Genomic DNA, 27,698 nt, shown 5'->3' on the forward strand with positions numbered 1-27,698 from the left:
GGATTACAGGCATGAGCCACCATGCCCAGCTGAGACAGCCATTTTCATGCAGCTTTGGTGTTAAAGATAGTTTAAACTATTCCTTACAGAGTTAGGAATAAACTCAGAGCAAATTCTTTGCTGCCCTGCAGAGAGTTAGCCCACTGGACCTCAGCAGGTCTCTACTGAGGACCTTCTGGGTGCTAGGTATGAACCTAACCCAGGGAAGTCAGGCAGAAACCAGATAGCCCCTTCCCTGCAGACACAGAGTGGGGGCTTATTCCTTATTCCTCGGACTGCACACAGCACACTGAAGGGAACGATACCCCCTTATGTTCCTTATTATTCATAAGGATTTTCTTCTAACAGAGTAAGAGGTTTATTCTTACTTTTCTTCTATTTAGTTGGCTCCCACTCTGAGACTGCTACTTTGTCTCTGAAAAAGTCACTTGTATAAGCTTGGATTGATTTAGAGCTATTGCTTCTGGTATATTTTCCAAATGTAGTTCCAGCAGAAGAAACCACGTCATTGGTGTCCACTTAAGTTGCAGTCATAAGCACTTTATAGAATTTCAGTGGCCATCTACGAGAAATCTAATTTCTGCACCCACTTATTAAGGAAGGAGAAGGACACATGGGCTAGGCAGGTACATACTGTTAATCTTCTGCTCACTGGGCTCTGGTCTCTCTCATCCTCTTCCCAATCTAATGCTGATTTGAGGTCTTTTGTAAATGACACCATAGAGAGAATGTCTTGGAAACAGATACCCCTTCTCTAAGCTCCACTTTTCCTGGCCAGTACCAAATATCTCAGCTGTTCAAACAAAAATGATTTTAAAGCTAACTGTAGAAGACAAATGTACAGAAGTAATATTTATGTTCATACAGTTGGCTTTTTCTCTATTCATCATATGTTTTTATATTACTCTTTCAAAAAATGGATTTTGTTGTTTTTATGTGAGAAAACTAAGCTATTTCCTCAGTGTGTCTGGCTGGCTTCCCAGGGGGAGGGAAAAGAGTGCACAGTAAGATAAGAGGAATAAAGGCCTGAACAAACAGACATTTTTCTGTCTGGTGGCAAACAGGTGGGGTGTTTTAGCTCTGGGCCGAGAGAAACCAGAAGCCACAACGATGACTCGCGGGATCTTAGAAACATGTCAAAGGGCTTCCTGAGAGACAGGCTGAGGACACTCAGTGTGGAATATTCTAAAATGGGCAAAGTCTATTAAGCTCTTCCCAGGTCACTGAAGCAGAGCAGGGAGAGAACTTGGCAGCCCGCTAGGAAATGTCAGAAGTGACCAGGCCTATTCATCACCATAAGGACTTAGCAACCATTCTGTTTAAGTAAATATTTCTGGTTAGCGTTTATTGGGAAACCATTTAAAAAATGGGAAATAGGGGCTTACAGCTGATACTGTATTTTCCCAGTAGAGGGAAAATATTGTTTCCAGAAATTCCTGCTTCCTGCATTCCCTGCTTATCAGACCAGGTACAGTTAAACTAGAAATTCTCTGGGTACTGGTTTTTCTCCGGACAGTTTTCCTCATGACTGTGTATCCACAGGACCACCTAGCACAGTGGTGGCTTTTAGTGGAGTCTCATATACTTGGGAATGAATGATCAATTCCCCTACTGCAACTGCTTCTCTCAGAAGACTCTGGCAACCTGGCTGAGAACACGGGCTGCCAGCAAGCTTGGGGTGTCGCTGACTGCAAAGCTAAACACTCCCTCAGCACTAGCAAACCCCATGATGAGTTCCTTTCTCCTTCTTTCTCCTTGCCTTTTGTTTTTAAGTTTTGCTTTTGGAAAATTTCTTTTTCTTTTCTTTTTGAGACGGAGTCTCGCTCTGTCACCAGGCTGGAGTGAGCAGTGGTGCAATCTCGGTTCACTGCAACCTCTGACTCCCTTCCCTGGTTCAAGCTATTCATCTGCCTCAGCCTCCCTAGTAGCTGGGATTACAGGCACATGCCACCAAGCCCAGCTAATTTTTGTATTTTTAGTAGAGATGGGGTTTCACCATGTTGGCCAGGATAGTCTTGATCTCCTGACCTCATGATCCCCCCACCTCAGCCTCTCAAAGTGCTGGGATTACAGGCGTGAGCCACCGCACCGGCTTTTTTTTTTTTTTTTTTTGAGATGGGAGTCTCGTTCTGTCACCCAGGCTGGAGTGTAGTGGCCGGTATCTGCTCACTGCAACCTCTGCCTCCCAGGTTCAAGTGATTCTCCTGCCTCAGCCTCTCATGTTGCTGGGATTATAGGCGGCATCACCACACCCGGGTATTTTTGTATTTTTAGTGGAGACGGGGTTTCACCATGTTGGCCAGGCTGGTCTCAAACTCCTGACCTCAGGTGATCCATCTGCCTCGGCCTCCCAAAGTGCTGGGATTACTGGTGTGAGCCATCACGACTGGCCTCCTTTTGGAAAATTTCAAAGACACACAGGAGTAGAGAGGACAGGATAATGAGCCTACAGGTTCTATTGCTCGCCTTCCACAATGATCGACGCTGGCCCAGTCTGGTTTCATTCCCTGCCATCCCCACTCCCACTGTCCTGGATTTTTTGGAGTAAATCCCAAATATCTCATCTAGGATTCTTTCAAAACTCTAAAGACAAGTACTTTTTAAAAAACCCACAATACTATTATCACCTTTAAAAAAACGTTAACTGTAACTTCTTCATATCATCGACTATCCACTCAGAATTCAAGTTTCACTGACTATCATCAAATTTTTTTCCAAATAATTTGTTCAAGAAAGGATCCAAATAAGGTCCCAACACTGTAACTGGCTAATGTATCTTTTAAGTCTCTCTCTCCCTGTTTTTTTTTTTTTTTTTTTTCCTGAGACAGTCTCACTTTGTTACCCAGGCTAGACTGCAGTGATGCAATCATGGCTCACCACAAACTCCGCCTCCTGGGTTCAAGCAATTCTCTTATCTCAGCTTCCCAAGTAGCTGGGATTACAGGTGCCCGCCACCAGTCCTGGCTAATTTTTATATTTTTTAGTAGAGATGGGGTTTCCGCATGTTGGCCAGGCTGGTCTCAAACTCCTGACCTCAGGTGATCCACCCACCTCGGCCTCCCACAGTGCTGGGATTACAGGAGTGAGCCACCGTGCCCAACCTGATGTTTCTTTTAAGTCTCTCTCAATTTAAAGGTTCCTTTTTCACCCTTTTCCTCCCCTTGAAATGTATGTGTTTGAAGAAACTGAGTTGTTTGCCCTGTGATGTTTTCCAGAATCTGGATTTTGTGAGTGGCTGTGCCCAGGGTGCTGCTGAACATGTCCCTCTGCACCCTGTGTTTCCCATGAGTTGGCAGCTAGCACTGGAGGCCTAGCCAGAGTCGGTGTGACTTTTGAGGGAAGCATCAGGAGGTACATAATGTCTGGCTATCTCTCTGTCAGTGGTGTTGGCTTTCATTGAAGCTTATTGCCCACATCCATTAATGCATTAGGAGTTGCAAATTGGTGATATGCAAATTCTACATTATTCTGTCCAGGATACCTCTCTAGAGAGAAACATTCCCTCATTGATTATTTGGATAGCCTGCAGTATCATTTGTACAGGAAAGACAGGACAAATGCTTGATTCCCCACCCCCCACCACCCCATTTACCAATTTTCAGAATAATAAGTTGCTTCCCTGGCATCCTCTGAGGTCATCAATGAGACTTTGTCTCTTTGTTTTTGGATCACTACTCACGGACTTATTTATTTAATTTTTATTTTTTGGGGGGACAGTGTCTTGCTCAGTCACCAAGGCTGCAGTGCAAGGGCATGATCTTAGCTCACTGCAACCTCTGTCCCCTGGGTTCAAGTGATTCTCTCTCCTGCCTCGGTCCCCCAAGTAACTGGGATTTCAGGTGCCCGCCATCACACCTGGCTAATTTTTGAATTTTTAGTAGAGATGGGATTTCACCATGTTGGCCAGGCTGGTCTCGAATCCCTGACCTCAAGTGATCTGCTCACCTTGGCCTCCCAAAGTGCTGGGATTACAGGCCTGAGCCACCATGCCCGGCTATGACTCATGGATTTAAACATACCTGATGCATTTCATCCATTTCAGCTATCATCTTTGGTGATGCCCAAAGTTTCCTATTGTTAGCAAGTGGGAGCCTGTTCAGGTTGGCTCCCAAGTCTTTTTTTTTTTTTTTTTTTGAGACAGAGTCTCATTCTTGTTGCCCAGGCTGCAGTGTAGTGGCACGATATCAGCTCACTGCAACCTCCCCCTCCCAGGATCAAGTGAGTCTCCTGCCTCAGTCTCCCAAGTAGCTGGGATTACAGGCACCCACCACCACGCAGGGCTAATTTTTGTATTTTTAGTAGAGACACAGTTTCACCATGTTGGGTAGGCTGGACAGCCAAGATGAACCTAGAACATTTTTTGTCATACCAGCAAACAAAGAAGTTGTCAAAGACCACAAGGGTTTTACCTAAAGACTTGGGAGCTGGCCAGGCTCAGTGGCTCATGCCTGTAATCCCAGCACTTTGGGAGGCCGAGGTGGATGGATCATCTGAGGTCAGGAGTTCGAGACCAGCCCGGCCAACATGGCAAAACCCCATCTCTACTAAAAACAAAAAAAATGACCCAGGCATGGTGGCATGTGCCTATAATCCCAGCTTCTTGGGAGGCTGAGGCATGAGAATTGCTTGAGCTGGTGAGGTGGAGGTTGCAGTGAGCCAAGATCACACCACTGCACTCCAGCCTGGGCGGCAGAGTGAGAAACTGTCTCAAAACACGCACACACACACGCACACACACTCACACACACAACAAGAATTTTGCCTCACATAGTTGTTAAATATGCAAATGGCCACACACATATTTCACAGAAATTCTTTTTTTTTTCTGAGACGGAGTCTTGCTCTGTCACCCAGGCTGGAGTGCAGTGGTGCAATCTTGGCTCACTGCAAGCTCTACCTCCCGGGTTCAAGCGATTCTCCTGCCTCAGCCTCCCGCGTAGCTGGGACTACAGGCACCCTCCACCACACCAGGCTAATTTTTTGTATTTTTAGTAGAGATGGGGTTTCACTGTGTTAGCCAGGATGGTCTTGATCTCCTGACCTTGTGATCCACCCGCCTCGACCTTCCAAAGTGCTGGGACTACAGGCGTAAGCCACACGCCCAGCCACAGAAATTCTTAAGCTTACAAAATTTTAAAATCAAAGTTCTGAAAAATACACGTAGGATGATCACATTTGTATAAAAGTAGGAGGAGAGAGAGAAGATAGATAAACAGAAAAACTGGAGGGCCCAGGAAACTCTTAACAGTAACATTTATCTTTGAGGAATGGTGTTGAAAAGGGTGAGATACAATTTTACATAATTCTATGTGACCAAATTTTCATCATGTGCATGAATGCTTTAACTGGAAAAATTTCTTTGTGCATTACTTTAATAATTAAAAAACAAGTTTAAATATTGTAAAGAGGCTGGGCATGGTGGCTCACACCTGTAATCCCAGCACTTTGGGAGGCCAAGGCAAACGGATCACTTGAGGCCCGGAGTTTGAGACCAGCTTGGCCAACATGGTGAAACTTCATCTCTACTAAAAATACAAAAAAAAAAAATTAGCCAGGCGTGGTGGCGCCAGCCTGTAGTCCCAGCTACTCTGGAGGCTGAGGCAGGAGAATCGCTTGAACCCAGCAGGTAGAGATTACAGTGAGCCATGATCGCACCACTGGACTCCAGCCAGGGTGACAAAGCAAGACCCTGTCTCAAAACCAAATAATAAATAAATAAATAAATATTGTAAAGAAAATATTTATAGACAAATGGTTGGATTAACTGAATCTCAGAGAATCCTGGCCAAACTGGTCTCTCCAAAGCCTCTGTAGCCCTGAGAGGGTTTCCAGGTGGAGGCACGGTCCTCGCTGTGACTCACCCCCCAGCGGCTCTTCAGGGCAGCCATCCCATTACCTGTGAGTGATCGCTTGTAGACTCCCTGTAGGATTGCAGCCACACGGAAAAAGGAAAAAGCCATATAGAAGTTCCAGTTCTCAGTGGGAGGGAGCCCCATTTGGAGGCAGTACATCCTGAAATACTCCTCTGCAGCAGGGATTCCCAGCTGTGTCAAGTCACAGTCATTAAAACCTGTGAGAAAGTCAGAGCCATTCATGGGTAGTCACTGATGTGACACCCCGCTGTGGCTGGCAAATATTTAAATTCTGAAAATAGCCATATCCCTTGCAAATTAGTTTCACGACCAGTTCCAGGGGTTAGCTTATTCCTGCATGGGCCCTTGCTCCCTTAGATGGCTGGGGATCCAGGCATGAAGTCATTATTCACGAATTGGCTCTTACAGGTTTCAGACTTGATTGGCAGTAAAGGAAGGAATGGGAGCTTCCAATTCCATCTGGCCACAGTTAAGGGTGGATGCATATTATCTTCAACCAGTCATTTGATCAAAAATAATGTGGAAAGAGTGATCTCAGGCCGAGCACAGTGGCTGACACCCGTAATCCCAGCACTGTGGAAGGCTGAGTTAGGTGGATCACCTGAGGTCAGGATTTCAAGACCGGCCTGACCAAAATGGCAAAACCCTGCCTCTACTAAAAATACAAAAATTAGCCAGGCATGGTGGTGTGTGCCTATAATCCCAGCTACCTGGGAGGGAGGCTGAGACAGGACAATTGCATGAATCCGGGAGGCAGAGGTTGCAGTGAGCTGAGATCACGCCACTGTACTCCAGCCTGGGTGACAGAGTGAGACTCCATCTCAAAAAAATTAAAAAATAAACAACTGGCTGGGTGCAGTGGCTCATGCCTCTAATCTCAGCACTTTAGGAGGCTGAGGAGGGCAGATCACTTGAGGTCAGGAGGTCGACACCAGCCTGGCCAACATGGTGAAGACCCTGCCTCTACTAAAAATATGAAAATTAGCCAGGCGTTGTGGCACACGCCTGTAATCCCAGCTACTCAGGAGGCTGAGGCCGGAGAATCGCTTGAATCTGGGAGGCAGAGGTTGCAGTGAGCCAAGATCGCACCACTGTGGTCCAGCCTGGGCAACAGAGCGGGACTTCATCTCAAAAATAAATAAACGAGTGACAGAGGGAGACTCCATCTCAAAAATAAATAAACAAATAAATAAATATAAAAAAAAGATCTCACCAAATTATGAAAATGATAATTATAGCAAATAAAACAATTTCACAGGCCAGGCGCAGTGGCTCACGCCTGTAATCCTAGCACTTTGGGAGGCTGAGGAGGGCGGATCACAAGGTCAGGAGATAGAGACCATCCTGGCTAACACGGTGAAACCCCATGTCTACTACAAAAACAAAAAATTAGCCAGGCATGGTGGCAGGTGCCTGTAGTCCCAGCTCCTTGGGAGGCTGAGGCAGGAGAATGGTGTGAACCCGGGAGGTGGAGCTTGCAGTGAGCCAAGATGGCGCCACTGCACTCTAGCCTGGGCAACAGAGTGAGACTCTGTCTCAAAAAAAAAAATTTCACTTATTTCTTCCATTTGTGACATTTTCATGATTTAGAAGCATGTAATATATTCCATTCCTAGAAATTAATCTTAGGAGTATACCTTATATATAGGCAAATATATTACTACAAAGATGTTCACTGACTTTTTTCATGGAGGTAGGGAAGTATTAAAAAATTGGAAACAAATTAAATATCTAAGTAGGAATTAACCCAAATGTCTTCCCTTAATTCTTTTTTTTTTTTTTTTGAGATGGAGTCTCACTCTGCCGCCCAGGCTGGAGTACAGTGGTGCCATCTCAGCTCAATGCAAGCTCCGCCTCCCAGGTTCACGCCATTCTCCTGCCTCAGCCTCCTGAGTAGCTGGGACTACAGGTGCCCACCACCATGCAAAGCTAAGTTTTTTGTATTTTTAATAGAGACAGGGTTTCACCGTGTTAGCCAGGATGGTCCCGATCTCCTGACCTCATGATCCGCCCATCTCGGCCTCCCAAAGTGCTGGGATTACAGGCATGAGCCACCGCACCCGGCCATCTTCCCTTAATTCTATACAATAAAATTATATGCTCTCATTAAAAATTATGCTGTAGAAGAAATACTTAATGTCATGAAAACATGTCTACAGTATACAATGAAGTGAAAAAAAGCATGTCATTAGATCATGTTACATTTTTGTTTTGTTTTAGGAAATGTACATATACACACAGAAGAAAAGATGACATGGATAGATAATGAAATGTCAGCAAATGTTTATCTCTGGGACTACTAATGATTTTAACTCTTTTGTTCTTGTTGCTACCTGTTGGCTCTAGTATTTTTACAATAAATGTGGTTTGTTTTTGTTTTTTTTGAGATGGAGTCTTGCCCTGTTGCCCAGGCTGGAGTGCAATGGCGTGATCTCGGCTGACTGCAACCTCCGCCTCCCAGGTTCAAACGATTCTCTTGCCTCAGCTTCCTGAGTAGCTGGGATTACAGGCGCGCGCCACCACGTCCAGCTAACTTTGTATTTTTAGTAGAGACAGGGTTTCACCATGTTGGCCAGGCTGGTCTGGAACTCCTGACCTTGTGATCTGCCCGCCTTGGCCTCCCAAAGTGCTGGGATGACAGGCGTGAGCCACCGTGCCCAGCCACAATGAATGTGTTTTTAATTTAAAACCCTAAATAGAAGTTCGCTGTGTAAAAGCAAAAGAGGTGCCTATACAGGCATACTTTCAATTAACACACATCCGATATCCACTTTCCCGTAAAGGCGACAGGACTGCATTCCAGTTATTTTTCCCACCAGAACCACCAGGACCTCACTTTCACTTCCCCCGCCCAACCACGGACTACTTCAGCTGAGTTTGCTCCCAAATGCTTTGAGAACTGGCTTGCTCCCCCACTATCCTCCAGCAGCAGTTCCTACCTCTCAGCACGGGAAAACTGGACGGCAGGTAATGAGCCAGGCAGCTGTAGGCCACATCGGCAAGGGGGTCGCCCAAGGTAGAAAGTTCCCAGTCAAGGACCGCAAGCACCTCTGGCTTTTCTGGATGAAACACCAGGTTGTCGAGCCTGAAAAGTCCCAGGAGGAATAGAGACAGCACTAAGAAAACTGCCAGCTAGGGTGGATTCTGCGTGGTCTGTTTGCCCTTCAGGCTGGCTCCCCACCCTCCCATCCCCTCTGTGCCCAGGCGCCTGAGCTCCCTGGGCTGTGTGCTCCAAGGACTCCCTTGCCCTCTGGCTTCCAGCTGGACTCAGCCAATCAAAAGCAGGAGATGGGAAGGGTCCTGGTTATTTATTTCCCCAGCTCCTTCTCTGCAGCCCTCTGGGTTCAGGGAATTACTCCCTCCCTGTGATGGTTTTAAAACAGATCTGTAAATCCTTTGGCACTCCTCTCACAAAAGGTAGAGTCTAATGCTTGGCCCAGTGAAGCATCTTGCTTCTAACAGATATAAGACACGTGGAAGTGATGCTGAGGGATTCCTGAGACTAGACTAGGTCAGAAAACGCAATACAGCTTCTGCCCAGCCCTCTGTCTCTTGAAACATACTATTTTGGAGCCCTGAGCCCCCAGGTAAGAAGTCCAGGGCTGAGTGCAATGGCTCATGCCTATAATCCCCACATTTTGGGAGGACTGCTTAAGCTCAGGAGTTCAAGACCAGCCTGGGCAACACAGCAAGACCCTATTTCTACAAAATAAATTAAAAATTAGCTGAGCAGGGTAGTGCACACCTGTAGTCCCAGCTACTCAGGAGGCTAAGGTGGGAGTATCACTGAGCCCAGGAGTTGGTGGCTGCAGTCAGTTATGTTCCAGCCTATGAATAGCCACTGCACTCCAGCCTGGGTGACAGTGCAAGATCCTGTCTCAAAAAAAAAAAAATCCAGTTACCCAGAAGCTGCCATGCTGGAGAGACCATGTGGGAACGAGAGGCCCAAGGAGCCCGGCTGTTCATATCTTCTCTGCCCAGGGCTAGCATGCTAGCAAGGCTTCAGAAGATTCAGCCCCGCCCGACAGCCGCCCCTCTTTGAAATAAGCTGTCCTGTCCCCAGACTGCAAAGATTCATGAGCAAAATGACTGCTGTCGTTGTTGACAGCCACTCAGTTTTGACAAAGTTTGTTGTAGAGTAGCAATAACCACAGCACATGCTTGTCCTGTTAGACTGACCCCTCACTGTTACTGGCCCCGGGACTCCACGCTGTTCTTCAGCAGTTCCTCTAAACCATGCTATAACCCTATATTGAACTGTCCCCAAATAGCCTCTTTCATGCTTTCTGTTTCCTGCCAGGGCTGTCTGTAATGCATGCTTTATTTAAAAGAAAAAGTAAACATCAAGCATGCAGAAAAATACAGAGAATGACATAATGACAGGACTCATGTGTCCATCTTCCAGATTTAACAGATATTATACCTGCTTTTTTGTTATATTTGCTTCAGATTTTTAAAAAATGACAGATTTGCTGCTATCCTGAAGTTGGTATATATCAGTCTCAGACATTTCTATATTTCTTTTATCTATACCTGTACCTATATACCACATATAGTGTTCTTTCAATTATTTTTAAATTTTCATAAATGATATATTACCCTTTTGAAAATTTTTTCTACTTAGATTATCTTTTTTGAGACTTACGACCTATGTACAGCAAATTGGTTTATTTTACCCACTAAATAGAACTCCAACAAATGGCCAAACTACACTTTATTTATCATGTATTATAATTACAAGCATGACCAAAACAAACACCTTCGCCTGAGTCTCTTGGTGCAAAGCTGCAGCAGATGCTTCTTTACAAGAAAACGATGGGTTGTAGCATATTCCCATCTTCCATGTTACTGCCCATTACTTTTCTTTTTTTGTTGTTTTTTGAGACGGAGTCTCACTCTGTCACCCAGGCTGGAGTGCAGTGGCACGGTCTTGGCTCACTGCAACCTTCACCTCCCGGGTTCAAGTGATTCTCCTGCCTCAGCCTCCTGAGTAGCTGGGATTACAGGGGCACCATCACACTCGGGTAATTTTTGTATTTTTAGTAGACATGGGATTTTGGCATCTTGGCCAGGCTGGTCTCGAACTCTTGACCTCAAGTGATCTGCCCGCTTTGGCGTCACAAAGTGCTGGGATTACAAGCATGAGTCACCGTTCCTGGCCACTGCCTACTACTTTTCAAAGTAGCTGCAGCAGTTTATGTTCCCACCACAGCTGATTCACTCCACTAGCAAGAAATGTTCTTCCATCCATCAAAAGACAGAACTATCTCTGACTGTGTTATCAATAAGCAGCAGCAGGCTCTCTAAAATCAGAGGATGCCTTTCCTGGAGGCAACATCCTAAATGATCATCTTACTTCACTATAGCTAGGCGAGGGGGTGCTCAAGACTGCACTGGACATCTCCTGCCTGCTGTATACTTGATCACATTCGTGGACCGTTGAGGTGCCAAGAGAAGCAAAGACAAGGTCCACGGAGCAGCTGTTGTGGGCTGGTGACACAAAGGCCACCTGAGGTCTTCCCCGCCAAAGGAAATACACGGCAATGGCTGGCAAGGAAAGTGTAGTCAGGCAAGTGCTCTAGAATCCCAAGTGGAGAAAGAAGATGGAGGAGGGGGTCAAATGCAGCCCAACTGCACGCCGAGTTCAAGGCAGTGTGGGGGAAGCACTTGGCCCCGTCAGTCTCTGATACAGAAGCAGGTTCCTCAAGCTCCTGTGATGACCACATGACAAAGAAAGCTCAGCTGTCCACTCTCAGACCCAGGGGGATCCCCAAAGGTGGCTGGCTAACGGAAGAAGCCGGGAGTGAGGGACACTGGTCAAGCCAATGAAGCTCTCTTCCAATCAAATTTGGAAGGCAAAGAAATGTCTTTAAGGCTGGGCATGGTGGCTCACGCCTGTAATCCCAGCATTTTGGGAGGCCAAAGTGGGCAGATCACTTGAGGGCAGGAGTTCAAGACCAGCCTGATTAACATGATGAAACCCCATCTCACATTTTTGTATTACTAAAAATGTATTGTATTTTTGGATTACTAAAAATACAAAAGTTAACCGCACATGGTGGTGCACACCTGTAATCCCAGCTGCTTGGGAGGTTGGGGCAGGAGAATCGCTTGAACCTGGGAGTTGGGGTAGGCAGTGAGCCGAGATCATGCCACTGCACTCCAGCCTGGGTGACTGAGTGAGACTGTGTCTAAAAAAAAAAAAAGAAATGGAAATGTCTTTAAAATTAGCCTTCACTGTCTAGCCTTGTTTAATAAAAGCCCTGGGTCCCCAGATGGGCAAGAAGACAAGCCAAATAAGGCATGCTTGCATCAAAAGCAGGTCTCCACGTGCTGCGAAGCAGAAAACACTATAAACACTACCCTATAAAAGTACCTAATGGGCAGCTTTCACAGCAAGAGATGGTAAGATAAAGCTAGACACTGCCGCCAGACGCCAGGCATACTGAAGTTCCCATTTTAGCCACGCTACAGACTCATCACATATCCCCAAGGACCCTGTCATTCTCTTTCAATCCTTTCACTACACCCAGTGAGAATGTCCATCCCCAGGCCTCTTGGGAGGTGAGGGGCACCCTCACTCTGCCTTACTTTCAGATGAGATTGGGCCTGTTCAGGGTGGTATGGCCGTAGACTCTGCCTTACTTTCAAATGGTGGGTCTCAACAGAGGAATGCTGCCCTCCCTGGGAACACTGGACCAAGTCTGCAAAGATTTTTGGTTGTCACACTCTGTGGGGAGGGGCGCTACTGTCATCGGGTGGGTTGAGGCCAGGGATGATTCCTGACATCCTGCAGTGCACAGTACCTCCCACCACAAAAACTTATCCAATTCAACATGTCACGGTGCCTGAGCTGAGAAACCCTGCCTGAAAAGGCCACACACAGAGAGGTGCTTTGTAATAGGAATAATTCCCAACTGTAAATTCCACCAAGACCAATTGCTCAATTCCCCCTTGGAGTGTCCTTGCTGTCATTTTTTAGCTCTCCCTGCCACCATATCTACCTGAAGTCCCCGTCCACCACTGTGGTCCTCTGCTGACGGGCAAGATGGAGGGGCAGCCATTCGATCAGCCTCTCCATGGCTGGGATGGTGCTGGTTTCGGAAGCTCGATACTGCTTAACCCAGGTTCGTACCTGGTGTGAAATATAGTCCCCTGTGGGAAACAGGATTAGAACATGGTGTGCGATTTCAGCAACCTCTGAAAGTAGCGGAAAAAAAAAAACAGCGCAGTGAAACCCTTTGTCATGCTCTGCACTGGGTGCTGCAGTGTCTTTGAACACGTTCCCATGACTGGAGAATTTCCCACATGATGCTCCTGCTGCCCCAAGGTGGAAGTCACCAGCTCTTTGGCTGGATTGGTATGGTCTGGGTGCTGTTCCTAGCTGTATGGTCTCCAAGTATGCTCTCTGGTCCTCTTAAAGACCTTGTGGCCAGGTATGGTGGCTCACACCTGTAATCCCAGCACTTTGGGAGGCCAAGGCGGGCAGATCACAAGGTCAGGAGTTCGAGATCAGCCTGTCCAACATGGCGAAAGTGCATCTCTACTGAAAAATACAAAAATTAGCCAGGTGTGGTGGTGGGTGCCTGTGATCCCAGCTACTTGGGAGGCTGAGGCAGGAGAATCGCTTGAACCTGGGAGGCAGAGGTTGAAGTGAGCCGAGATTGTGCCATTGCACTCCAGCCTGGGTGACAAGAGCAAAACTTCTGTCTCAAAAAAAAAAAGATCTTCTGTGCTTCCTAATAGCCTTTCATAAATCACTTTTTGGCTAAACAACAGTGGTTAGCTGAGCACATGAGCCCTGGAGCCAGACTGACAGGCTATGAAACCCAGCTCTGTTGTTCTCTAGCTGTGTGATCTCAGGCAGGTTACTTAACATCTCTATGCTTTAGTTTCCTCATCTTGAGATGGTCCTCATAGAGCTGTTGGGAGAATAAAATATGTAAAGCCCTTAGAACTATTCTTGCCATGTGGTAAGAACTACATGAGGGCTGGCTGCAGAGGCTCATGCCTGTAATCCCAACACTTTGGGAGGCCAGATCACTTGAGTGCAGGAGTTCGGATAGAGCCTGGGCAACATGGTGAAACCCTGTCTCTACTAAAAATACAAAAATTAGCTGGGCATGGTGGTGCGTACCTGTAGTCCCAGCTACTCAAGAGGGAGAGGTGGGAGGATTGCTTGAGCCCAAGAGGTTGAGGCTGCAGTGAGCCGAGATCACGCCACTACACTCCAGTGTGGGCAACAGAGAGAGACCCTGTCTCAAAAAACAAACAAAAAAACTATCCCTGTTGAAACTGGACATGGTGGCACATGCCCAGAGTCCCAACTACTTGGGAGGCTGAGACAAGAGGATGGCTTGAGCCCAGAAGTTTGAGACCAGCCTGGGCAACACAGTGAGACCCCCATCTCGAAAAATATATATATTCCTGTTGAAAAGAATATTTAGGGGAAAGGGTAAAAAACGGAGAAAAACACATTTTAAATACCTATGGTCAGTATCAGAAAAAAAGTTTCAATGGTCTAGTGAGATAAAAGTTGCAGGGAATTGGATAGCAGAATATTTAAGGGAAAAAAAATGAAAAAAAAGTTGCAGGGAAGAAAGATTGTGTAGTTCATAAAGGGATTTATCGAAGGCCCAAATGCCTAAGTTAGCAACACCTCCATTAAAACTAAACTGGATTTCCACGGAAGAAGCTAAGTCTGCCTTATGCTTGGTGTGTTAACACTCAAAACGACCCAAAACGATTCAGATCCTAAAAGCAGAAGCACTAGTGATGAAACAACCAGCATGGGAGATGTGGCCTCCTGCTCACCTTGCTTCCCATAGTCTTCAAGCCCCACAGCCTTCGGATCCACACTGTGAATTTTGCACAGGGCTGTGTTCATGGCAGTGTATATGGCTCGCCTGTGGCTGGGCTCCAAGCCTGGCAGGGAAGGGTCTTTGTAGATGAGACCTGGGCAGTACTCCATCACATAGAAGGGGGTGCCAATGACACTGGGAGGAACACAGAAGGGGGTTCAGGGATCAGAGTCACAATGTGGCAGGCTGTTAGTCATGACCCTATTCTTTGTCACTGTCCCTGGGTGTACGGGTTGAGAGCTGGTGAAGAGTTCAGACCCAGATCAATGGATGCTTCCTTTTTCCTCTCACATAAGCACAGTGCATTAGAAGTATCCTCTCTTGCAACGGATTGATCCACATATATGCACACACACGCACATACACACGTGCACACACACATGCACACCCATCTATGCTTCTTGGACAGCATGCTTTTCTCTTCTCCCTGGTTCATTTGTGTAAGCCACTGGAATGGATTCAAAGTGTAATAATGTAGCAAGCAGCAAGGCTCAGAGAAGGACCTCTGTAGTCACACCGAACCAGGTTTTTATTTTTTGTTTATTATTATTATTATTTTTAATTTTTTTTTTGGAGACGGAGTCTCGCTCTGTTGCCCAGGCTGGAGTGCAGTGGCGCGATCTTGGCTCACTGCAAGCTCCACCTCCCAGGTTCATACCATTCTCCTGCCTCAGCCTCCTGAGTAGCTGGACTACAGGTGCCCGCCACCACGCCCTGCTAATTTTTTGTATTTTTAGTAGAGACGGGGTTTCACCGTGTTAGCCTGGTCTTGATCTCCTGACTTCATGATCCGCCCACCTTCGCCTCCCAAAATGGTGGGATTATAGGCATGAGCCACTGCTCCTGTACTATTTATTTATTTTTTCGAGATGGAGTCTTGCTCTGTCGCCCAGGCTGAAATGCAGTGGTGCGATCTTGGCTCACTGCAACCTCCTCCTCCTGGGTTCAAGAGATTCTCCTGCCTCAGCCTCCCAAATAGTTGGGACTCCAGGTGCACGCCACCATGCCTAATTTTTGTATTTTTAGTACAGATGGGGTTTCACCATGTTGGCCAGGCTGGTCTCAAACTCCTGACCTCAGGTAATCTGCCTGCCTCAGCCTCCCAAAGTGTTGGGATTACAGGTGTGAGCCACTGCACCTGATCGGAACCAGGTTTAAATCCCAACTCTGCCCTTACTTGAAGAGTGACCCTGAGAGACTTATTAAACCTCTCTGAGCTTTGTTGTTGAGATGGAGTCTCGCTCTGTCACCTAGGCTGAAGTGCAGTGGCACGATCTTGGCTCACTGCAACCTCTGCCTCCGGGGTTCAAGTGATTCTCTTGCCTCAGCATCCTGAATAGCTGGAACTACAGGTGTGTGCCATCACACCCAGCTAATTTTTTGTATTTTTAGTAGAGACGGTGTTTCACTGTGTTAGCCAGGATGGTCTCAATCTCCTGACCTTGTAATTCGCCCACCTCAGCCTCCCAAAGTGCTGGGATTACAGGCATGAGCCACTGCAGCCAGCCATGTTGTTGTTTTTTAATCTGTAAAACATACCCACTTCAAAGGGTAATTGCAAGAATTAAGGGAGCTTCCAGGGTACTTGTTACTTAAAAAAAAAAAAACATGAATTAAGGAACAAACATACAGAGTGCCTGGCATGGTCTCTGGTTCCAATAAGGGTTCAGTAAGTATCCCTTCTTGTCATTGAGGTTATTTTTTTTATCATTTTTTGGTGGTATGAGTGGTGTATATACCACCCAGCAGTACTAAGGTGACCCAATGACATGTCACTAATCCATCTTTTGGTCATTACTAGCAATCAGTTTACTACTCTATTTATTTATTTATTTTTGAGACAGAGTCTCACTCTATCACCCAGGCTGGAGTGCGGTGGTGTGATCTCGGCCTACTGCAAACTCTGCCTCTCAGGTTCAAACGATTCTCCTGCTTCAGCCTTCCAAGTAGCTGGGACTCCAGGTGCACGCCACCATGCCCAGCTAATTTTTGTATTTTCAGTGGAGACAGTGTTGCACCAGGTTGGCCAGGCTGGTCTCAAACTCCTGGCTTCAAGTGATCCATCTGCCTCAGCCTCCAGTTTACTACTCTAAAAAATTGTTTTGAAAATCCTACCATTACAGATGTTTCAAGTTGAAAAACTATTACAAAAGATGTTTTGGATTGGGGAAATTTGAACATGGGCTAGATATTCAGTATTATTATTAAATAATTGTTAGTTATGTTAGGTATACTGGTGTTATGGTTATGAAAGACAATGTCGGCCAGGTGCAGTGGCTCACACCTGTAATCCAGCACTTTGGGAGGTCGAGGCGGATGGATCACTTCAGGTCAAGAGTTTGAGCCTGGCCAACAAGGTGAAACCCCATCTCCAATAAAATACAAAAATTAGCCAGGTGTGGTGGCACATGCCTGTAATCCCAGCTACTTGGGAGGCTGAGGCAAGAGAATTGCTTGAATCCAGGAGGCAGAGGTTGCAGTGTGCCCAGACCGTGCCATTTCACTCCAGCCTGGGCAACAGAGTGAGACTCCATCTCAAAAAAAAAAAACAAAACCCAAGGTCTCACTCTATCATCCAGCCTGGAGTGCAGTGGTGTGATCACAGCTCACTGCAGCCTCCACCTCCTAGGCTCAGGTGATCCTCCCACCTCAATCTTCCGGGTAAGTAGTTAGGACTACAGCTGTGCACCTCCACACCTGGCTAATTTTTTGTTTGTTTTTGTAGAGATGGGGTTTTGCCATGTTGCCCTGGCTGGTCTCAAACGCCTGGGCTCAAGTGATCTGCCCGCCTCAGCCTCCTTAAGTGCTGGGATTAGAGGCATGAGCCACTATGCCCGGTCGATGTCTTTATTCTTGAGAGATGTATGCTCTCTGAAACTTATTTCAAAAGGTTCAGCCAAAAAAAAATCATTATCTACATGTTAAAAGCATACATGTATACACACATACATATATAGAAAATAAATGTGGTAAAATGTTAACAATGTTTTAATTTCTGATCTAGATGAAGTGTAAACAGGTATTCACTGTATTATTTTTTCTTCTTTCACCTTTTCTGAAGGTTTCAAATGTTACATAATTAAAACGTTAGGAAAGAAGAGACACTCAAAAAGCATGTTACAAAGCTGTTTAAAATAGTTTCGGGCCAGGCACAGTGGTTTACACTTGTAATCCCAGCATCATGGGAGGCCAAAGTGGGCGGATCACCTGAGGTCAGGAGTTGGAGACTATCATGGCCAACATGGTGAAACCCTGTCTCTACTCAAAAATTACAAAAACTAGCCAGGCGTAGTAGGCAGCGCCTGTAATCTCAGCTACTCAGGAGGCTGAGGCAGCAGAATCACTTGAACCCAGGAGGCAGAGGTTACAGTGAGCCGAGATTAGGCCATTGGACTCCAGCCTGGGTGACAGAATGAGACTCCGTCTCAAAAAACAAAACAAAACAAAACAAGTTTAGAAAGACTCTGATTTAAAAAAATAAACAAAAACAAGCAACATGAAACTAGAGAAATATGTATTTTTTGAATGTTAAAAAAGATGTTTTCTACCAATTCTCCCTAAAGCAGGCATATACTTATCTTGCAGGATAACTTAAATATCTGAGAACTTCTGGGAGAGGTTGCGATAAAGTTTCTTTTCCCTCCTACCCAAATTTTATTTGTCTTTAACAAATTGGAATTTGTGTTAGCATATGGGCTTTTCTCTCTAGTAGCTTGAATGTGCAATAGCAAAAACATCTGAACTTTACCTTGAATCTTCACAGAGATCAAGAACGTTAGGGACAGGTACTCCAGCATTTGCAAGGGCTTTCATAATCCTGCCAGGACAAATGAAAATAAACAAAATTGCTGGCTGAATTGATGAGATTTTCTTGAAGTTACTTTTCTTTGTTTTTTGTTTGTTTGTTTGTTTTGTTTTTTGAGACACAGTCTCACTCTGTCACCCAGGCTGGAGTGCAGTGGCGTGATCTTGGCTCACTGCAACCTCTACTTCCTAGGTTCAAGCCATTCTCAGGCCTCAGCCTCCTGAGTAGCTGGGATTACAGATGTGCACCACCACGCCCAGCTAATTTTTGTGTTTTTAGTAGAGACGCGGTTTCGCCATGTTGGTCAGGCTGGTCTCAAATTCCTGACCTCAGGTGATCCACCTGCCTCAGCCTCCCAAAGTCCTGGGATTACAGGCATAAGCCATTGCACCCAGCCTGAAATTACTTTTCTGAATTAAAAATGGTACATAAATTAAAATGAAATTCTAAAAAATATTCAATTGACCCAAAAGTAGGTAAGAACAAAAAAACTGACGGGACAAAGAAAAAAACCAGTAGTGAAATTGTAGACCTAAATCAACCATATCAATAATTACATTAAACTCAAAAGATGAATAGATTCCAATTAAAAGACAGAAGCCAGCCATGCATGATGGCTCTTGCCTGTAATCCCAGCACTTTGGGAGGCTGAGAGGGAGGACTGCTTGAGCCTAAGATTTCAAGACCACCCTGGCCAACATGGTAAAACCCTGTCTCAACTAAAAATACAAAAATTAGCCAGGTGTGGTGGCACATGCCTGTAATCCCAGCTACTTGGGTGGCTGAAGCATGAGAATCGTTTGAACCCAAGAGGCGGAGGTTGCAATGAGCCAAGATGGCTCCACCGCGCTCCAGCCTGGGTGACAGAGTAAGACTCCATCTCAAAAAAAAATAAATAAATAAAATAAAAATAAAAATAAAAGACAGATGTTTTCAGCCTGGCAGAAAAACATGACCTAATTATATGATGTCTACAAGAGATATGCACTGAATATATAAACATAGATAGGTTGCAAAAACAAGGATGCAAATGGAAGCATTATGCAATCACTAAGCATAAGAAAGCTTGTGCAGCTACTTTAATGTCAAATAAAGCAGCCTTTACGACAGTGTACCATCAGAGACAAAGAGGGACATTTGAAAATGATACAACTGCAAGTTCATCAGAAAGATATTACAATCATAAATATGTATGTGCTAAACAACAGAGCTTCAAAATACATCAAGTAAAAATGATCAAAAGTAAGGAGAAAAAAATGAAGAAATCCACAAGTCTTAGATGAGATTTTAACACTCCTTTCTCAGTAATGATAGAATTAGACAAAAATAGATTTATCTAAAGACATATATCTGAACCCACTACCAACTTGATCTGATGGACATTTGTATACCACTCACTCAGATATTGCAAAATACACATTATTTTTAAGTAAACACAATATGTTCACCAAGATAAGTCATGTGCTGGTCCATAAGATAAATCTCAATAGCCTTCCTTCCTTCCTTCCTTCCATCCTTCCTTCCTTCCGTCCTTCCTTCCTTCCTTTTCTTCCCTCTGTGGCCCAGGCTGGAATATAGTCGGCTCGCTGCAGACTCCCTGCCTCCAGCTCCTGGGATTCTCCTGCCCCGGCCTGCTGGGATTGCCGGCGTGCGCCACCACCTCTGCCTGCTTTTTCTCCTTTGGCTGGAGGCGCAGTTTCGCCATGTTGGCCAGGCTGGTCTCCAGCTCTTGACCTCGAGTGGTCTGCCTGCCTCGGCCTCCCGAGGTGCTGGGACTGTAGACGGGGTCTTGCTCACTCGGTGCTCGGTGTTGCCCGGGCTGGAGTGCGGTGGCGTGGTCTTGGCTCCCTGCAGCCTCCGCCTCGGCTTCCCAGGGTGCTGGGCTTGCAGCCTCTGCCCGGCCGCCGCCCCGTCTAGGAGGTGGGGAACATCTCTGCCTGGCTGCCCATCATCTGGGATGTGAGGAGCGCCTCTGCCCGCCCCCATCTGGGATGTGAGGAGCGCCTCTGCCCAGCCGCCCATCATCTGGGATGTGAGGAGCGCCTCTGCCCGGCCGCCCCATCTGGGAAGTGATGAACGCCTCTGCCTGGCCGCCTCATCTGGGATGTGGGGAGTGCCTCTTCCTGGCTGCCCCATCTGGGAGGTCTACCATGGAGGCCAGAAGCAATGTGGGGGCTGGACATGGTGTCTCACGCCTGTAGTCCCAGCACTCTGGGAGGCCCGGGCGGGTTGATCACTTGAGGCTAGGAGTTTGAGACCAGCCTGGCCGACATGGTGAAACATATGAAAAATACAACAGACAAACCAACCAACCAACCCAGCGACAACAAAACAGGTCTACCCTGGAGTCATACTCTAATTTTTTCTATTTTCCTCCCTTTCTGATCCTTTATCCCACTTTCTTTTTCTTCCTCTTCCTTCTCCTTCTTCTTTGTCAAATAGAGGATTGAGTTATCATTGATCCACACAAAGTCCCTCTCTCATTTATTTTCTTTAATTCCCACCCCCATTTCTATTCCCCATCTTCCCATGTGCAACCTTCCTAATATGTTTGATATGCATCTTTTTGTTTGTATGTATTTTTAGGAAATGGTTATTGTTTTGTGTGCAAAAAAATTAATAATATGTGCCACATTTTCTTAATCCAGTCTATCGTTGTTGGACATTTGGGTTGGTTCCAACTTTTTGCTATTGTGAATAGTGTTGCAATAAACATACGTGTGCATGTGTCTTTATAGCAGCATGATTTATAGTCCTTTGGGTATATACCCAGTAATGGGATGGCTGGGTCAAATGGTATTTCTAGTTCGAGATCCCTGAGGAATCGCCACACTGACTTCCATAATGGTTGAACTAGTTTACAGTCCCACCAACAGTGTAAAAGTGTTCCTATTTCTCCACATCCTCTCCAGCACCTGTTGTTTCCTGACTTTTTAATGATGGCCATTCTAACTGGTGTGAGATGGTATCTCACTGTGGTTTTGATTTGCATTTCTCTGATGGCCAGTGATGATGAGCATTGTTTCATGTGTTTTTTGGCTGCATAAATGTCTTCTTTTGAGAAGTGTCTGTTCATGTCCTTCGCCCACTTTTTGATGGGTTGTTTGTTTTTTTCTTGTCAATTTGTTTGAGTTTATTGTATATTCTGGATATTAGCCCTTTGTCAGATGAGTAGGTTGTGAAAATTTTCTCCCATTCTGTAGGTTGTCTCTTCACTCTGATGGTAGTTTCTTTTGCTGTGCAGAAGCTCTTTAGTTTAATTAGATCCCATTTGTCAATTTGACTTCCTCTTTTCCTAATTGAATACCATTTATTTCCTTCTGCTGCCTGATTGCTCTGGCCAGAACTTCCAGCACTATGTTGAATAGGAGCGGTGAGAGAGGGCATCCCTGTCTTCTGCCAGTTTTCAAAGGGAATGCTTCCAGTTTTTGCCCATTCAGTATGATATTGGCTGTGGGTTTGTCATAGATAGCTCTTATTATTTTGAGATATATCCCATCAATACCTAATTTATTAAGAGTTTTTAGCATGAAGCGTTGTTGAATTTTGTCAAAGGCCTTTTCTGCATCTATTAAGATAATCATGTGGTTTTTGTCTTTGGTTCTGTTTATATGCTGGATTACATTTATTGATTTGTGTATGTTGAACCAGCCTTGCATCCCAGGGATGAAGCCCACTTGATCATGGTGTATAAGCTTTTTGATGTGCTGCTGGATTCGGTTTGCCAGTATTTTATTGAGGATTTTTGCATCAATGTTCATCAAGGATATTGGTCTGAAATTCTCTTTTTTGTTATGTCTCTGCCAGGCTTTGGTATCAGGATGATGCTGGCTTCATAAAATGTGTTAGGGAGGATTCCCTCTTTTTCTATCGATTGGAATAGTTTCAGAAGGAATGGTACCAGTTCCTCCTTGTACCTCTGGTAGAATTCGGCTGTGAATCCATCAGGTCCTGGACTCTTTTTAGTTGGTAAGCTGTTGATTATTGCCACAATTTCAGATCCTGTTATTGGTCTATTCAGAGATTCAACTTCTTCCTAGTTTAGTCTTGGGAGAGTGTATTTGTCGAGGAAGTTATCCATTTCTTCTAAATTTTCTAGTTTATTTGCATAGAGGTGTTTGTAGTATTCTCTGATGGTAGATTGTATTTCTGTGGGATCGGTGGTGATATCCCCTTTTTCATTTTTTATTGCGTCTATTTGATTCTTCTCTCTTTTCTTCTTTATTAGCACATATACACCATGGAATACTATGCAGCCATAAAAAATGACGAGTTCATGTCCTTTGTAGGGACATGGATGAAACTGGAAAACATCATTCTCAGTAAACTATCTCAAGGACAAAAAACCAAATACCACATGTTCTCACTCATAGGTGGGAATTGAACAATGAGAACACATGGAGACAGGAAGGGGAACATCACACTCCAGGGACTGTTGTGGGGTTGGGAGAGGGGGGAGGGACAGCATTAGGAGATATACCTAATGCTAAATGACGAGTTAATGGGTGCAGCACACCAACATGGCACATGGATACATATGTAACAAACCTGCACGTTGTGCACATGTACCCTAAAACCTAAAGTATAATAATAAAAAATAAAAAAAAAAATAAAGGGACAAAAGCCTACAGACTTTTTCCCACACAGTCTGTGTCACTGCAGCAGAAATAATGGCACTCCAGGTTCTTTTTTACTCTAATTTATGTCTCTTAGTCAGATTTTAAAGAGATCCTCCCTTATCGGCTTTCAGTTCCTGCTTTATACTACACCATCGTGTACTTTGAAGGAATAAAAGATGGTTCCCTCCCTTTAAAAAAAATAATAAAATAAATCTCAATAAATTTCAATAAAAATTAAAATCTAGCCCAGCACACTAGCTCACACCTATAATCCCAGCACTTTGGGGGGCCAAGGTGGGCGGATCACCTCAGGTCAGGAGTTAAACACCAGCCTGGCCAATACGGCGAAGCCCCGTTTTTATTAAAAATACAAAAATTAGGGCCGGGCATGGTGGCTCATGCCTGTAATCTCAGCACTGTGGGAGGCCGAGGAGGGTGGATCACGAGGTCAGGAGATTGAGACCATCCTAGCTAACATGGTGAAACCCTGTCTCTACTAAAAATACAAAAAAAATTAGCCAGGAGTGGTGGTGGGCACCTGTAGTCCCAGCTACTCAGGAGGCTGAGGCAGGAGAATGGCGTGAACCTGGGAGGCAGAGCTTGCAGTGGGCAGAGATCGTGCCACTGCACTCCAGCCTGGGCAACAGAGTGAGACTCCGTCTCAAAAAATCATAATAATAATACAAAAATTAGCCGGGCATGGTGACTCACGCCTGTAATTCTACCTATTCAGGAGGCTGAGGCAGGAGAATCACTTGAACCTGGGAGGCAGACGTTGCAGTGAGCCGAGATTGCGCCGCTGCACTCCAGCCTGGGTGATAGAGCAAAAACTCTGCCTCAAAACAAAACAAACAATAGAAAAAAGTAACAAAACCAAACTGTGGTTCCCAGATCAACGTAACTGATAAATCCCTAGCTAGACAAATGAGAGAGAGAATACAAATTATCAATCAATACCAGCAGGGATAAAGGGTGGGCATAGTGGCTCACACCTGTAATCTCAGCACTTTGGGAGGCCGAGGCAGGTGAATCACTTGAGGTCAGGGGTTGTAGACCAGCCTGGCCAACATGGGGAAACCCCATCTCTACTAAAAATAGTAAATTAGCTGGGCATGGTGGCGTGTGCCTGTAATCCCTGTTACTTGGGAGGCTAAGGCAGGAGAATCACTTGGACCTGGGAGATGGAGGTGGCAATGAGCCAAGATCATGCCACTGCACTCCAGCCTGGGTGACAGAGCAAGACGCCATCTCAAAAAAAAAAACAAAGGATATCACTATAGATCCTACATATATTAAAAGGATAGTAAAGGAATATTATAAGTAATAAATTCAACAGCTTAGGTGATATGAACAGACTCCTTAGAAATTACAACTTACCAAAACTAAAACAAGATGAAATAAAATATCCGAGTAATAGTATTTTTGTTAAATTGAATTAATAATCAAAAACCTTGGCCAGGCACGCTGGCTCATGCCTGTAATCCCCAATACTTTGGGAGGCCAAGGTGGGAGGACTGCTTGAGGCCAAGAGTTCAAGCAATATAGTGAGGCCCCATCTCTACAAAAAAATTTTTAAAACTAGCCAGGCATGATGGCATGTGCCTGTAGTACTTAGGAGGCTGAGGCAGGAGAATCACTTGAGCCCAGGAGTTCGAGTTTACAGTGAGGTATCATCATACCACTGTACTCCAGCCTGGGCAATAGTGACACTCTGCCTAAAAACAAAAAAAAAATCAGCTAATACTATATATGCAGTTTGTATCTGCCTTTACTATCTTAAAATTTTATCATACACATTTGTTATTATAGGCATACTTTTATTAGCTGCAATAACAGCATAATCATTAAAGGTGAGCTATGAAATCTCACGGACTGGCTATAAAGCTGGACTCTAGCACTTGCTTACTAGTTTTATGACCCTGGGTATGCTGGTTAATTTTTTTGTTTTTTGAGACAGGGTCTCACTTTGTGAGTGCAGTGGTACGATCTCAGCTCACTACAACCTCTGCTTCCTGGGTTCAAGTGATTCTCCAGCCTCAGCCTCCCATGTAGCTGGGACTACAGGTGCAAGCCACCAACACCCGACTAATTTTTGTATTTTTTGTAGAGTCAGGGTTTCACCATGTTGCCTAGGCTGGGCTTGAACGCCTGAGCTCAAAGCAATCTGCCTGCCTTGGTTTCTTTAAGCCTTACTTTTCCCAGTTGTAAATGAGGATTATAATAGTAACATATCATAGAGTTCTGAGGATGCTCTGCAGTAACAAGACATTCAAAGCATTTATTTTAGTGCCTGGCACATACTAACCATTCAATAAATGTTAGCTATTACTATTACTGTCATTGCGACAAGTACATATACAAGGTTTACTTAATTATTTCCTGATTATGGTACAGATTATAGTATATTTAAGTAGTTTCCAAACTCTTTTGTTTGTTTCTTGGGACCGAGTCTCTCTCTGTCACCCAGGCTGGAGTGCAGTGGTGCCCATCTTGGCTCAGTGCAGCCTCCACCTCCCAGGTTCAAGAGATCCTCCCACCTCAGCCTCCTGAGTAGATGGAACTACAGGTATGTGCCACCACACCCATCTACTTTTTGTATTTTTGGTAGAGACAGGTTTTCACTATGTTGTCCAGGCTGGTCTTGAATTCCTGAGTTCAAGTGATCCACCTGCCTCAGCCTCCCAAAGTGCTGGGACTATGTTAGCTACTGCTCCTGGCCTTCCAAATTCTTATTATTAAACAACTTTATAGTGAGCATATTAATACATAAAGCTGTTTTCCCCTACTTAGAATTATTTCTTTAAGACAGAGCCCCAGAATTGGAATTATTAGGTCTGAAAGTATGAAAACGCTGAGGCTTTTAATAAATTGTATCATATTGTTTTCCAGAATAGTTCTAATTTACATTTGGCTTTTTTGGGGATTGGAGCAGGGTCTCCCAATGTCTCCCAGGTGGGAGTGCAATGATGCCACATTACCTCACTGTAGCCTCAACCTCCCAGCTCAAGCGATCCTCCCACCTCAGCCTCCTGAGTAGGTGTGACTACAGGTTCGTGCCACCACACCCAGGCTTTTTTTGGCGGGGGGGAGGGCTAGAAACAGGGTCTTGCTGCATTGCCTAGGCTGGTCTTGACCTCTTGGGATCAATGATCCTCCTGCCTTGGTCTCCCTAGGCACTGGGATTATAGGTGTGATGAACCAAGCCTGGCCATAATTGTAGTTTTAAATGTCTTGGGGTGTTTTTATGGAGTGCTGACTTTTCAGTTTAGGGCTGAGCTTGTGCACAGTGGAGGCTAGTGGGCAAGTGCTCCCCTGGCCCTGAAAACTTACCTGAACTCCCTCTCTATGGCATGCACAGATGGAAGGAGTGTCCCTGGGGGCTTCTTCCTCAGAACTAGATCACGATTAGCCAGCCTGATACAGTAAGTTGGATTTGACTGCCCGTGATCAAACTGAAGGAGTTCCAATGGGCCTGCAAGTTTGAAAACAAAGAAAACTCAAACCAGCCCTGGAGGACAGATCTGAGCAGACATTCTTTCTTTCTAATGAGTTCTGCATTTGGGCTTCAAAATATCCTCATCTGCCATGCAGTGCAATAAAAGCACCTCTTCCCTGCCTACTAGGAGTGACTGAGTCCCAGGTCTACACTCCGCCAACTCAGGTCCAGGATGACATGCCACTACAGTTTGTCAAAGACCATTCATTTTATACCACAATAATTTTCTGTTTGTGCAGGTGTCCAATTTTGTCCTTCCTGCCAACTCCTGCTCCATGAATAAAAACATGTTCATTCTGTTTATCAAGCACAAACACAGCTATGGAAACCCATCTTGCAAAATGGAATACTTTAAGCCTGAGGATGTGCCCTTGCACGTCCCTCTGCCTGACATTGCTGGGAGAGCTGAAAGGAGTGACATGGAGGCCTTCAGCCTGACCCAAAGCTGCTTTCATGAGATGCAATTTCCCACTGCACTAGGCTGAATTCTGTGGCTCCCTTGCAGGATCCTGGCTGAGGTGAAACTAATTCGTTCTCAGCTCCATAAGAAGACTGAACCCTGGGTATAGACTGATTTCACTTGGTTAGAAGAGCAGGCAAGCAACAGAAGTAGGCCGAGTTCTTCTGGCTGGCCAGAGTGGGCGCCTCAGCTGTGCAGAGGCCACTACCAATAATCCAATTGCTGGAAAACATCCTAACATGAAACTCCACCAACAAAAGCCTTTTTCATGGAGTAAGTGGGTGAAGCCTTTATTACCTGGGAAAAATGTCTTCTTTGGCCAGGCGCAGAGGCTCATGCCTATAATCCCAGCACTTTGGGAAGCCAAGGAGGGTGGATCACCTGAGATCAGGAGTTTGAGACCAGCCTGACCAATGTGGTGAAACCCAGTCTCTACCAAAAACACAAAAATTAGCCAGGCATGGTAGCGCGTGCCTGTAATCCCAGCTACTTGGGAGGCTGAGGCAGGAGAATCACTAGAACCCAAGAGGCGGAGCTGAGATCATGCCATTGCACTCCAGCATGGGCAACAAGGGTGAAACTCC

General features: G+C 45.3%; 1 protein-coding gene across 1 annotated transcript in view; it reads right to left on the reverse strand.

Moving 5' to 3' along the window:
• Nucleotides 1–27,698, reverse strand: part of LOC100579370 (acyl-CoA dehydrogenase family member 10-like) — a 57,849-nt gene that overhangs the window by 15,666 nt on the left and 14,485 nt on the right. The window contains 6 exon segments of the mRNA XM_030808665.1: nt 5,897–6,070; nt 8,813–8,958; nt 12,878–13,028; nt 14,688–14,869; nt 18,483–18,551; nt 26,489–26,630. Coding sequence (XP_030664525.1) covers nt 5,897–6,070; nt 8,813–8,958; nt 12,878–13,028; nt 14,688–14,869; nt 18,483–18,551; nt 26,489–26,630 — 864 coding nt within the window.

This window comes from Nomascus leucogenys, unplaced genomic scaffold, assembly GCF_006542625.1.
Source record: "Nomascus leucogenys isolate Asia unplaced genomic scaffold, Asia_NLE_v1 000710F_116640_qpd_obj, whole genome shotgun sequence".
Taxonomy (NCBI): Eukaryota; Metazoa; Chordata; class Mammalia; order Primates; family Hylobatidae; genus Nomascus; species Nomascus leucogenys.